The sequence below is a fragment of the Drosophila busckii genome, chromosome 3L, assembly GCF_011750605.1.
Source record: "Drosophila busckii strain San Diego stock center, stock number 13000-0081.31 chromosome 3L, ASM1175060v1, whole genome shotgun sequence".
Taxonomy (NCBI): domain Eukaryota; kingdom Metazoa; phylum Arthropoda; class Insecta; order Diptera; family Drosophilidae; genus Drosophila; species Drosophila busckii.
The window spans coordinates 10455860-10470539 of record NC_046606.1 but is presented as its reverse complement, the minus strand read 5'-3'; the positions used below and the strand labels follow the sequence as shown (position 1 = coordinate 10470539).

The window sequence follows — 14680 nt, the reverse complement described above, 5'->3', positions numbered from 1 at the left end:
AGACTCAACATTCTGTTGCCTCATCAGAATGAAGTTATTAAATACTTAATAATAAGTAAAATGCACACTTTAAAATAATGTCAACATATAATTTGTTGTGGAGTTTTAGCCTGACATTAAAATTGCTATACAAGCAGAGCTTAACTTTAATCAAATATTACGTTTTATACATAAATAAAATGTTTAAATTTCTTGCCTGATTCATGCTTTTAGCTTGATATTAAATGCAAGTCTAGCTTAGTTTGCTTGTCACTGTATTTTGAATTGGGAAATGCACTTAGCTTGGGCCAACGTTGCACTTACTTATTGCCTGTCTAATATGCAGAGTCATGTTCGCAGACCGATTGCAATTGCAATGCTCAATTCCTCAATCCTTTTGCAAATGCCGACATGCTGCTGTAATCTGTCATACGTGTTACATTACCTATGCGCTCGCTCTCTCGCTCACTCACGCTCGCTGCACTGCTCTATAAGTGAATTTGGTAGAGGAGCTTGTCTCTTGTATTGGCTGTGCAAAGCCAATGAACGATAAACTTAATTATCCAGCTTAATTGTGCTGCATACGCAATAAGGGTGTATGTGTGTGTGTGTGTGTGTGTGTGTGGTATATGGATAACCCCTGTAATGCAGCATTATTAATTGCCTGCAAGTGTAAATTCAAAACCAGCAATGTAAATTACAAAATTACAAGAACTCTGAATCTCACTCTCACTTCTTTTCACTGTTGAGCATCGAGCACTGCACTTTGCAATTAACTCAATTAAACATTTACACATTTGTCCTATGAAATGTAAAAGTTTTCTGTACTTTCATGCATTATGCAATAGTACAAATGTTCCCACAGTCTATCGCTCGCTCTCTCTCTCAGTTGCAAATCCTTTGACTGTCTTGCCAACAAAAGTGCACACATGCTAAAGATAAAGAAACCACAGCAGCCGCATTTCAATTTCATTTGTTTGCATAACAAATTTTCCGCACGGTAAATTTTTATTGACAATTAAATTTTTGCCAATGCAAAAAGATAACAAAACGAGCCAAAAAAAATTCTCAACCCCACACACTGAGGCGGCAAATTGAAATGCAAATATGCAATTTTCAAAGCAGCAGCAACAGTAGCCAAGCTCGAATATCCTTACGAGCTGTTGACATATGCATAAGACGAAGCCACAAAAATTCCGGAAATCATAATAAATGTTGGGAAAACATTTGCACAGATCGCTGCTGACTTAAAATAATAAGTTTGCCCGCCAGGCAATAAAAGCAAATCTCGAATTTTGTATTTACAAAATAATTTTTCTTTTCTTTTTTTTGTTTTGTTTGGTCGTCTGCGCTTTTTGGCATAGCCTGGGGTTAAGTGTGACTGACATGTGTATGGAGTTTGCGAATCTTTTGAGCGCATTCAGTTGAGCGTAAAATATTTTACCACAGCAAAACGAGAAGTGAGCAGAGCAAGCTCTGGCATAAATCTCAGCTCTGGCTTCAACACATTAGACGCAGTAAATTATATTAGAGACAAAAACGTATTGATTGCCTGAAAGTGCAGCACGCCCTGCACACCTTTGAAGTGCAGCTGCAGTCGTCGTCGCTGCAGCACTTTGTATCTATAACTGGGCACATAATGTAAAATAAATTGGATTATCCTTTGATTCATTCACAGTTTGTCGCCCAAGCAGCTCGGCACATAATTTATATGCTTTGCATATATCAAATGCGCCTCCCATCCATCGAATCATCCACCTGGCAAGCATTACACATTTGCTTGGCTTCAGTTTACAGCCGCTAGGTGGCGTAGCGGCGGTGGCGGCATGGTGGCGGCTGTTGGTCATTAATTTTCTTGGTGTCGCTCAAAGGAGGCGATAACAAGTTTTGGCTGATTTGATTGCCGCCTCCATGTCTACGAGCAAATGAGCTCGAATTTTGAGAGCTTCTGCCTGGGTGGGTGGGCTTTAGGCTTTAATTGCTTTCGTTGAGTATTGTAGCGGATTTATGGAATGGTTGTGGCTATGCAAGTATTAGATTGCAATTAAGTTGGCTATATAATGCAGCTTGATTGGGGCTTATCGGATAGGTGGAGATTCTATGATCCATAATAAGCTTAAGTACGCTTGGCATTCAAATTTATATTTGATTTAGGTTTAATAAAAGATTTTGATTGCCTTCAATATAAAAAATATCTATAAACGTTTTTTAATTTACAATCTTGTCCCAAAAACCCAAACACCACAACCCAACTCGTCGCTCCATACCAGTTAACTTAACTACCATTAATATGCATAATGTCTGTATAAACCACAACAAATGCTGAACAGCAGCATACATACATCTTGAATTTAAATAGCAATAAAATAAACAAAAAAACTAAGTAAGCAAGTCTTTTCACTCACTACTTAAGTAATTTGACATCATTCTAAACCAAAACACCTGCACTAAACACAAAGTCCAACTTCTTGCATTCAAAACACTAGAGGTAGACAAAATTACATATGCCTAAAAATAGCTTTGTCTAATAAACCAAAAATTAAGATTAAATTGCATTGCAGGAAATGTTTAGAACTCGCTACATGAGAAAGTCTGAATGCTTTTGCTTGAAAGAATTTTTATAAAATATATTTTTATACAAAATAAAAAGCAACGCCTTACATTTAAGATACTTTTTAAAACTTGATAAACATATGAACACTAAATTCAAATTACTCGGACCTTGTCATAGAAAACTTACCAAGAAACTCTCGGAATAGGAATATAAAGCTAACTTAATAACGAAAATTTAATTAAAATTGCCTAGCTGGAAATCATTTATAAACATTTTGAGAGTTAATAATGCAGTTTGAATTTTATGAGAGATGCAAACGTTCAACATTCTTTCTTTTTGGAAAGAAGGAAATTCTCCAGCTTAAATAATATTTAGCTACCGCACTTTAAAGTGTCTGCTGCTGTCGACTACCTTAACTGTTTAGCTTTACTATTTGCTCTATCACACGTGCAGACTGCCAGACAGACAGACAGACACAGTGAGTTGGCAAACACATGGTCCTCATGCAACAAGCAAAGCACGTTAATAGGGCTTAAAGCGCTTATCTCACTGTGCTAGCTGCTGGGCAAACTGGGAGCTCAAAGACCAGAGACCCTGGCAAACAAATTTTGCGTTGTCTGCTTGTAGTTTTTATATTAAAATCGCTGCAGACTGGACGAGAGCTATTAAAAGCGCTGGCTAGTGCTGCTGCTGCCACTGAAAAGAGAAAGAGAACGAGAGTGAGCAGCGCTTGCCTTTTGGCTTAAATCCCAGTAGGAAATTAAAAACCAAAATGAAGTTAAAATGAAAACAACAAAAAGTATAAAGTCGCGACAGTGGCCAGCGAAATTTATCGTCATATTTATAAAAGCGCAACGCGTTGCAATGCCAGGTCCAGTCGGGTCGTCAAAAAACACCTTATTACCGATAAAAAAAAAAAGAAAAAAGGAAACAGAAGTATAGAAGGGACTGACTCTGACGCAGCCGCGGGTGTCATGTCCTTTGCTGCAAATATTTTTGTTGTCGTTTCGCTTGCGTTGCTGGCCACACAAAGCAGACAATTAAAACAGCTCTGGCAGGCAAAAGTCAGAGTCGCGACTCACACAGGACATGCTACAAATGTCCTGTCACACTGGCTTTTGTCTCGCTGTGTGTGTGTGAGCTTACGATTAATGAGTCTTTAGCGTTTTTAGTCACAGAAATATGATGATTACTTTTACGATGACGTCGGCCCCCAGCGCCGAGAGCTTCAACTACTAATTCCACAACTTGCCAAACACCTGTCTATAAGTCTATGATTTATACGATATGCATGTGTATATATAGTATATTATGCCAGACAAAAGTCTTAAGTCTATGATTTATACGATATGCATGTGTATATATAGTATATTATGCCAGACAAAAGTCTGTGCAAATAACAAATAATTCGTGTGCACATTTACACCAATGACTACACTTGCTACAAATTCAGTTGCACGCTTGTCTTATTCAAATTGTAACTAAGCATAGAAAAAAGGACAAAATTAAATATATTAATGCTTATATAGCTAATGTAAAATATGCATAAAACGCGCTAATACAAGCATTGTCACAATGCAAAATTATTAAATCATTTTTATTATCTACAAGATGAGCAGCATTCAAGTCTTTTGAATTTTAATTATTAGTTGGCAATAAGCATACAAAATGGTAAGTAAAAGCTTTGTAAGTTGATAGATCTTGTTTATAAGTATTGTAGTAGAGGCATATAATTTAAATTTAAACGCATCACTAAAAGTAGAACCAAAAGTATCTTAAATTATTCACTGCAGCGCTTGGCTAACAATTTTTATTTTATATTTTTACTTGGCAAATTTCAAGTTAATCATTTAAGTACTATTAACGTTTCATAGAAGATTTTTTAGTAAATCCTTAGCCTTGCCAATCAATCATTAATGCTTATAAATTATAAACATAAGTGTAAATATTTTCGTTTGAGCTGTCACTATCAACAATTAAGTAGGTAGCTTATGAAGACACTAATACATTGTTTAACTCGAGTCCTTAAATTGTAAATTTATGTTCATGTTATTTCAACACAACATATGTCCATGTTATGTTATCTTGTTATCTAGTTCCTAATTGCAACGAAGTTTTTAGCCATCTAAGTTAGGCTGATCAAGTAATAATGTATATATGTTAAACTAAAAATACATTTGTTTAAATTATAGTTTAAGTTTTGAGTTAACAACAAAAATAAAGAAAAGTGAAAACTTGAGTCAGCAATTTGTGGTATTGTCTGCTGATCGGCATACAAATAAATATATAGAATATATATGCGCATTTGCTTAATTAGTTAGAGTATTTAGACTTTGTTGCACTAAACTAAAAGCCTTCAATATGTTTTGGCTTCATAAATGTCACGACGCATTTGGTCGTCGCTCTGGGACAGCTAATCATAAAAATAAAAAGAAAAAAAAAAGGAAAATGTTGTGGAAAAAAATATTAAGCGCTGATTTTGACGCGACATTTTTAACGTTCGAGCGTGCTAATGAGTTTTTGCCAAGTTTTTGTCTGCTGCTGTCGTGTTTTTATTTAAGAGCCTGGACCTGAAACTCAAACCTGAGCTGAGCTGAGCCCCGCCTGCTTGTTAATTAGTGCTTCCGCTTAAAAAGTATTTAATGGTTACGTGCAAATATTTTTGCCAGCGCCGAGTCGCTTGACATGCGATTAATAAATAAATGTGTGCGTGTTGAGCGCTGGCTTAAGGACACGTTTGGTCCTTAAATGAGTTGCGCTGCCAAATTGTTTATGGGTTCATTTCCCAGCGGTCAATTATTGCCATGTCTGTGATTTTTTTCGAACACTGAGTTCTTTGTCTTTTATGTTAATTTTTTATATATTTGGCTGCCTGTCGCGCCTTTTGTGCAAACTTTTCAATTAGCCCGCCATACTTGAAATCCATTTCAAGCGTTAATTTCTATTGACCCAAGCGTTAGACCTTTGGCTATTGTATGCAACGTTTTTTAATTGCGACACTGAATAAAAAAATAGAAAATCTAGAAAAAAGTGTTGATAAAATTCATAATAATGTTAATGTTCTAGCAAAGTGCTACAAATTGATTTCAAGCATAAAAACGAGCGTTGAAAACAGGAAATTAAATGCGTATAGTAATGCAATCAAATGAGACTCAGCTCGAGCTTAAAGCTGAACAACTTAATCAAGCATATAGCCAACATATGTGACAATGGGCCAAGATACATATTAATGAGCATAAAAAGGCAGCGTAGAATGCGAGACACTGAGTCATCAATTTGGTGAAAACTGTAACATGGCCAAGAATGATATCGCTCAAAATGTATCTTGTAGTTTTGTATATTGTATCTTGTATCTCTGCGCTTGCATCTGTTGCACGTCGCATTGTCATTAACTGTTGTTGCCTCAACTTTTGCGCCTCTGTCATCTAATTGACATTTGTTAATAGTTTTTTCTTCTTTTTATAAAATTTCATACAACATTTTTTCTTTTTTTATTTGTGTCTGGCCATAAAAGGCGTTTGTTCAGTAAAATTGTCTGTAATTTTTTTTTTATTGCTGCCCATTGCCTGTTGACTAATCATTTTCAGTTCAACGTTTTGTTATTCTAGCCCCTACCCCAGACCATTTTCTCATTCACTGCTCTCCTCTGTTGATGTTTATCTTTCAATTGCCCAAAATGTAGACGATCGATCGATCGTTGAGCCATATAATAGATAATTGCTTACAATTCTCATTTGTGCGCTCTCGGACATTGTAAATGCAAATGCAATGATTGTCTTGAGGTTTCCCACTCTGATTGAGTGCACATCATTAATCAAGATGATTGGCATTGTCCCAAAAGAAAAACGTTCGGCCACGTAGCTAATTAGCCAAACAGTAGCCAGCGCCAATTTTTAAATTGCATATGCTTTAATCTTGCTTTAGCCTCTCCCACCTGCCTAATGTCTTGGTAATTAATCAAAGGCATTGCTCAAAAGGCATAAAATTAACAGCAAAGTTTCAGCGCGGTAGACCAGAAATAAATTCGCAGCAGCCATACATAAATAATTACAATAGCGCACAAAGGGCCAAAAGCGTTAAAGCAAAATACATTTATATACCTACTTATAGCCAGAGCAGTAAACAGCTTCCAACTCCTCAACAAGGTTGTAATCCATCAAAAGCAAAAGCTCAGCTCGGCGACAAACTTTACGCATTGTTAGCCAGGCTCACGAAAAAGGGTTCGAAAAACTTCAGACCAGCTGCCCAGGCACTTCAGACACACACCATAAGCATATATTTATATATGTATTGTTGTAATTTGTAAGAATATTCAAGCTGCGTAGCTTGTGGGTGGGCCCAGTTCAGTTGAAGGCACAGTTATTGACAATAGCAGCACCAATGCCAAATGCACACACACACACACAAACACACACATGTATGTAGTAGTATGTGTTTGTATCTTAAAGCAGCGTAAGTATCTTGAGCTGTAATTTTTGCCATTTAACTGGCCGGGCACGTTTTGCATTTAGCGCGTAAAATAAATTTGCACAATTTGTGACAAGTGTTCGAGCAAAACAAAACAAAAAGCATTAAGCACTAACAATTTTAGCTAGAGCGACTAGTAAATACACTTTATGTATGCTGCACTAAATTTGTTGGTACACTAAATAACAAATAATAAATAAAATTAAAGCAGTAAAGTAAAATGAAAATTTATATAAAAGCAGCAAAATTTAAAAAAATTAAATAATGCAAATTAATAACTAAAATATATATAAGCAGTACGCATAAAATAAATAAGTAAGAAATTCTATTTAATTATATTTAATTCTATTATTAATTCTATGTTAGTTCTGAATCAAATACATTTATGGAAAATACTAATTCAGCAGACTTGAGTGTTGATTATCAAATTTTTCAGCAGCTCTAAGCCTTTTTTAGACTATTAACAATTACTTTTAGCTATTATTGGATTCATATATTTAGAAAATAGCACTCAAATCTGCGCCTATGTGTTAATAGCTCAAATTTGTAACCTTTGCTTAATACTAATAAGATTTCTACAGTCTAGTCTACAATATGTAAGCAGTAAGCTAATAATGAATTAATATTTTATTGAATTACTAATGAAAATAAAAGGAAAGCATAGCCTGAAGGCCTTTGTTGCTCTGGCTATACAAATTGTACCATAGAATTTAATTCAAGGCTACAATTAAAATAAATAAATAAATAGGAAAACATTTAGAATATGTTCCTATGTATATTTATAATATACTATAGTTTATAAAATAATATATAATATATACAATAATTTAAAGCAAGTCGAAAGTATTTTATTGTATCCACATATATTTTGAATATTTACTTAGCAGCTCTAATTAAATGTTGCAACATTAATGCCAAAGCTGTTACATATTTGCACACATAACTGATCTACTCTATATAGAAGCAGGCAGCAGACGCTAAACAAGAAAACACCAAGCAGCAAGAGATAGACAGAGAGACAGAGAGAGAAGCAAATTGACAGCTTGTAGCAGCGGCAGACGTAGTTAACTTTTTAGCTGCTGCGTGAGGTGGAGCAAATGGTGGGGGGTTGGGTGGTGGGCAGCTTACGCGTACGCTGTCTTGTCATTCTTATATTTGTTGTTGTTGTTGTTGTTGCTATTTGGAGGCGTCACTCTGGGCAGCCAGCCTGGCAGCCCGTTGGCTAATTGTCATGCCAGCCAAGCAATGCAAGCAGCTCGAACAGTTGTCCCGCTGTTTCACACACATGATCGTGTGTGTGTGTGTGTGTGTGTTTGTTGTGCGCTACTGATTTTTCTTCTTATATTTTTTTCTACTCTTACTCTGTCCATCAATTGACTTTATCTATTTGAACTCACATGTTAAAAATATCAATTTGTTGTCGACTGCGACTGTTGCGTGCTTTACTGTCAGACACTTGGCTAGCTAGTTGTTGCTTTTGTTGTTGTTGTTGCAGCGTCGTCTGTTGCTGTTGCAGTTGCAGCTGCCTTTGGTGTGCAAAGCTTGCAGTTTTGACTCTTGGTGTGATTTATGGCCACTTTATGGCATAAATGTAGGTGCGGCCGCACATAAATCATTTGTCCAAGCTTGGAGCGCGTTGCACTGTTTGCATTTGCTGCTGCTGCCACAAAGCGCTGCACGATAACTATTCAATTACTGTTAAGCAGGCCAAAGGCAATTGCTAATTTTTATGCACAAAAATTAACTTTAAGTGCATCGAGCATCGAGTCCTCATCCCAGTGATTCATCATCAAACACCTGTCAGCCTTTCCCAATTGCCGTCCAGTCATCTAATCACTTCATTTTTCTAACTCTGCAGCCCTTGAGCTCAATTATGAAAGGCCTAGCGAGCCATCCGCTTAATAAGCGTGCCACTTGACTCTCTGTCCAGTCCAACTGACTGTGCGACTCTCTGTCTGCCACACCCACGCGCATTACACTTAACACATGAATAATTCAGCGCGCTCAGTAGCTGCAACAAATCTGCTGTTGCATTAATGAGCCACACTGCTTATTTAGCATGATGCCGCAGAAAAGTAGAGAAAAGTGAGTCCTGCTGCGCATACAAGTTTAATTAGAAGCCAAGTCAAGTCAAATTGTCTTATCATAATTTCGAGCCAGTAGTAAAAACCATTTTGGCAACATTCTGCTGCAAAATTCCAAAAACTGTTTAGTCATCCAAGCGCACACGCACACACACACACATCAATCATCGCTGCGACGGCGACAGCTCCAGTTAATGGTCAGGGATAATGTGTTGGGTGTTTGCGTGTCCTGCCACTAAAGTCTGTGTGTGTCTGTATTGGTTCAGGACTTACGTTTGGACAAGTGCATGATTAATTATTTTATTATCTATAAATTGGTTTTTGTAGCACTGCTGCCACCGCTGCTGCTTCTTCTTTATACTTAATGTATGGACTTGGCTCCTTTCATTACAATTTTGTATTGCATACTTTGAGGGGCATGCAACCTTTTTGTGACGTCAACTCCTTTTGAAATGCAAGCTGCGCTCGCTAGTAAATATTTAATTCATTAATAATGATGAACATTTTTGTTTATAATTGTTTAATTTAATGACTTTTTTTTAGATAAAAAAAACTTAACAATTTTTTAACAATTTTTTATGTATTTAAATCAGCACATTTAATTTAATTTGGCATAAATATTCAAATAGTAAATGTTAATGCTTTGCGCATATATTTAGTTTGTGCTATTTATATTCTAAATAAAGTTTTGAAATATCACATTGCATCGTTAAAGAGCGCTTCAGCTTTCACTCTCGTCACATTCAATTTGATAGCGAACTTGGACTATCATTTAATTAATCAGCCGCTACAGTTGTGGCCCAATTATTTATACAAATATATGACAACAATATCAGCATCAAGCTATTTGAAAATACTGCAAGTCTGATAATTTTTCTTTCTGTTAACACATTAAAAAATCAAACAAAAACGTGTGTGTAACTTTACGTTATAAATTTAGTTCATTAAGCTAAAACTGCTGTCTAAGCCTAAAGAGCTGTAGAATTCTATTAAATTGCAATGCATAAATAATATATTTGTCGGAGATAGCTCATTTGTTTCCATGTTTTAATAAAATCGCACAGCAAGTTCTGTTCGTTTCCAGTGACGCTTCCCGACTGACTTTAACAACACAGAGTTCTGTCTAATTTCATAATTCCTGTAAAGTCTATTGCCCTCTCTGTTTCTCTCAGTCAGTCAGCGCTCTACGATCAGACCATGCTCAGCAGCAGAGTGTGTCTCTTTTCTTACTTTATATACATATGTATACTCTACTCTAGCTAAGTCGTAGAGTAAGAAGCTGACTTAAGCTGGAGTGTACATTTTACATTTTAATACATAATTTTAATTTATTTTATATACAAAATAAAAATTGCTGCAAATTCACGCTGAATTGGCACGCGATCGTAAACTGCTACGAATTGGTGTCGCACATTAAAAATGCTTTTTAGGAAATATTTTAGAGTGTCACAATTCATGGGTCATAAATCGATGGCACCCCCAATTGGGTTGATGCTCCCGTTTTTGTGATTTGGCCTCTTTTTCAATTTGAGCGCACAGCTGCTGCAATTAGCAAAAGTTTTATGAGCAGATGAAGTCATCCAGGCATTGCAACAAGTGTTGAGCGTGAGAAACTTTACCTAGCCCTGAGCTTATTAACACGCTGGGGAGTCTTGAGCTTGATTACCAAACTGCAGCTTAGCACGGCAGCCTCAATTAGAAGCTGCATTTGAGACGATACCAATTGAAAAGTAGATAGTTAACCCCACGAACCAATTAGCGGTCAGATCATAAACTAACTCAATCATTATGCAATTAAGGCAAGAGAAGCCAACAGAGACATAACAGAGACAACTCCCAGTTCGAGTTATGAGGGCGCACATTAAATCACGCGAGCCATTAATAAAATTTCGTTAAAGTTCTACGCGCTGGCAGCGTTGGCACTTTAATGACCAAACAGTAGTTTTCGAATATATATATTTAATCATTGTCGCTAGCCATATAGCAATAGATATATAGATATGCCATAATTCTGTTGAAAACAATTTGTATGCTTTGATTTTGGGGAGCAGCTGAGACTGAAGTTGGTTTTATGACCCTGTTGGGTAGCCCATTTAATGATTGTGTAAATGCTGTAAAGAATGAGTAGAAAAATCAAATTTGAACTGTTTTTGAGAAAGACATAAAAATTATAGGCACTGAAGCTGCAGCAAGTGTTAAATTTATATTTCATTGCTGCTCAGATGCGCTGAGAGGTCAAGTGAAGATTTATTTCAATTGTGTGTGAGTCAAACAACTTTTGGCAGCAACTATACTTGCAACTTGATTGACAATTTTTGTGCGTGAGCTGCCTGTGCAGGACTTATCATCGTCTAATGTCATGCCTGACATAAGCTGGCAAATGTGGGGAAGACTGCGGCGCATGCGCCCCCAGTGCGTGCAACATGTGTTGCATATTACTTGGAAAAAGATCTCAACACACAGACGCAGATGTTTGGTTGGTTGGCTGGCCGCCCCTTCGAAACTAATGCCAAACTAAAGTGACGTTTTCATTTTTCGGAAAATCCCCCATTTGACTTGCATCACATTTTCTATTTTTATAAAGGCAGGCGGCGCGTATAGCACTGACGACCCCAAAAGCTAAAGCCACACCACACACACACTGAACTGTGTTGAACTGAATCGCCACCTTGCCCCACAGCACACACCACAGCAGCACAATTACCGCCCTCGTTGCCGCCGAGTTGAATGAATTTATAAATAAAATAGAGACGAGGCAAAAGTGATCGCACTTCTGGGGAAATCCACCCGTGAAAATGTGAAAATATCTCCTGCTGAGTTTTTTCTTTGGCGCACTTTCTGTCTTTGTGTTTATAAATTTTGAATTAATGCTTTAGCTACAACGCTCGGATTAGGCCCAAGTCGAGTTTGATGGGACTGTTGATGTTTGGGCTTCTAATGAATTATGTCGGCATCTGTGTTGTCAATGTTAATTAATTTCATATTGTTAGTTGCTTGTTTAAAGCATAAATGTTAATTAGTAATTGTTGGCTTAGATTATTTCAATCAAATGACTGTTCAACAATTAGTATTTTGTTAATTAAATTATTTGCGTTAATTCAGCAAAAAGCAAATAAAAATAATTATTTTCTTATTGCGAGTCACTAGCACTCCTTAGTTTGTACAATAATTATGCTTGCAAATAAATAAATATATTGTTATTAATTTTATTTAAACATTTAATCGCTTTCAAAGACCTTTTTATTGCTACTTAGTAACTAATTTTTTAATACAAACTGCTGCTTCAGTTGCGATCTTCAATCTTCACAACTACAATGAGACCGCCCACATTTTTGCCACCGGTAAAGAAGGTTATAATGGCCTTGACCAGGCCACGTGGCACTTGCTCGGGCCAATCTTGTGTATTAAACTGCAGCGTTTTGATATAATATTCGCCCTTGGGTATGGGGCATGTGTCCTCATCCACCATTGGAAAGTTTGATATGTCGCCGTTGCTCACCGAAGGCTGCACAAATTGCACATAGAACTTCTTGAAGCACTCACAGATGCTGGTCTGCGGCACATCGAAGACCATGCGCTTGAAGTCACCGTCGCCCTGGGGACTGGAGTACAGCTCCACCGAGACCTTGAAGTCATCGTTGTCCATGTCGCCCAGAAAGGAGAACGAGCCATTGAGCGCACGCTCGCGTCCAATGGTCTGCAGCGAGTCGAACAGCACCAGCGTCTCCGAGTCGCCCTCGAAGGACTCTAGCTTCTCATTCTGCACCGTGTACGATTGTTCGCACTGCAAATAAATATAAATTATATCCTGTCCATTTGGCTTTAAGTGCAGCTCTCAGCGCTTACCGCAATGTATTGCAACAATTGAGCGCATAAAATTAAAACTGCCCACTTCATTTTCACTTTGGCTGCTCACAGTAGCTGAACGGGCCACATTACTGGCCTATTTATACAACAAGCCCACTGTCCACTGTTTTGCTCAGGCGCTGCATGCAACACGCGAGTTTCATGTTCCAAGTCCAATGTCATGTTCGCTGATCTTGTTATTTCTATGGAATGTCAGCAATGCTGTTGCCATTTACATGCAATAGGGTCTAGTTTATTTTTGGCTGATTAATCATACATTGTATTAACAACAAGTAAACAAACCAAGTGCTAAAAGCTAAATAACAACTAGCTAGCAATTATTTTCAAATATACTTTGTACTAAAATAGTACAAAAAGAATGATTAATATAAATTGCTTAGCAAATTGACATTTTCCATTGGTTTATAACTTTATAGCAAATATTAAAGTAGTATTATTTAATTGTATTTATTGCTTAACCATATTGAGTTCTTATATAAATTAGCCATGAATTTATTTAAATTGAAAAGCAATAGCAATATTTATATAAAATTCCTAAATAATATTTGGTAAAGAATTGGCCATGAATTTAAATTGCAAAGCAATGACAATATTTATATAAAATTCCTAAATAATATTTAGTAAAGAAGTAGTTTTAATTTGAAATAGTTTTTTTAGCTACAAGCCCAAACCACTATTAATTCGTACGGTAACGATATTTTGGAGTGTGCCATTTTCAATGACTTCTAATTTTTAATAGTGGAAATTTTATATGCAAGTATATATATCATAAAAAAGGTTATTTTATTATCTTCATTTTGGTATATAACAATATATACGTTTTATATAAATAAACCTGATTTAAGTCTATTTGAATAAAACTACTTTTTTTGTGCTTGAAATTATTTGACCATTATTAATTCGTACGGCACCAATATTTATTAAGTAAAGCTTATTGGTGCCTTCATTATTTTTAATAATTGCATTGATTCGTTTTTGCATTGTATTTAAGAGCTTTGTGGACTATTTTGGAGTTATAGTTTAGTTATATTTTAGTTGTATTTTAGTTAATTTTAGTTAATCACAGATCACCTAATGTAAATTATGAAACTTATCCTAATTTAGTCACTGTGCGCAGAAAAAACAAGCGATTTTTGTCAAATTTAGTTCAAAATGATCTTAAGACAGTCACATTTAAGATTTATAAACAATTTGGGCTCAAATTATGTCCCGCTTTGTCCTTTGTCACACGCGTAACATTAGTCATACCATGATATATACTTGCATATAAAATTTCCACTATTAAAAATTAGAAGTCATTGAAAATGGCACACTCCAAAATATCGTTACCGTACGAATTAATAGTGGTTTGGGCTCGTACTAGCTACTTAGTATGGCTTTATGCTAATTATTTAGTCTCAGTTCAGTGTACACGCGTCACATCAATCAGCCCAGCCAACCCACAGCACGAGTATGTAAATCTTTAGAGCCAAATCCAATCTTATTTAACGCTCGCGAACGTGCCAAATTTATTACGCAAAGGTGCAAATCTAACGGAACTCAAGCCAAACTAGCCACAAAGTCTGTGCCACACGTAAGGAACACCCACAATGCTTGGGTCAGGTTGATCGGCCCGCAAAATCAATCAACCTCGATTTTTATATACATTTACTACTATTTTGTGGTCTAACTGAAAATCTAGCAACAACAACAAAAAAATTGGTAATAATAAATTGCAGTGATTTAATCA

At 36.3% G+C, this 14680-nt stretch overlaps 1 protein-coding gene across 1 annotated transcript; it reads right to left on the bottom strand.

Annotated features, from left to right (window-relative positions):
* Positions 1-12294: 12294 nt before the first annotated feature.
* LOC108599285 lies at positions 12295-13013 on the bottom strand. Its single transcript, XM_017986083.2, has 2 exons — positions 12931-13013; positions 12295-12868 (listed from the first exon to the last, which is right to left on the bottom strand). The coding sequence occupies exons 1-2, from the start codon at positions 12979-12981 to the stop codon at positions 12368-12370; spliced, it is 552 nt and encodes a 183-aa protein (XP_017841572.1). The 5' UTR covers positions 12982-13013; the 3' UTR covers positions 12295-12367.
* Positions 13014-14680: the final 1667 nt, after the last annotated feature.

Bases quoted from the DNA above. Each gene is read 5' to 3' on its own strand.
- LOC108599285 (XM_017986083.2), bottom strand. From the start codon at position 12,981: ATGAAGTGGGCAGTTTTAATTTTATGCGCTCAATTGTTGCAATACATT. The intron at 12,869-12,930 runs GTAAGCGCTGAG...ATTTATTTGCAG, and splicing joins AATTGTTGCAATACATTGCG to TGCGAACAATCGTACACGGT.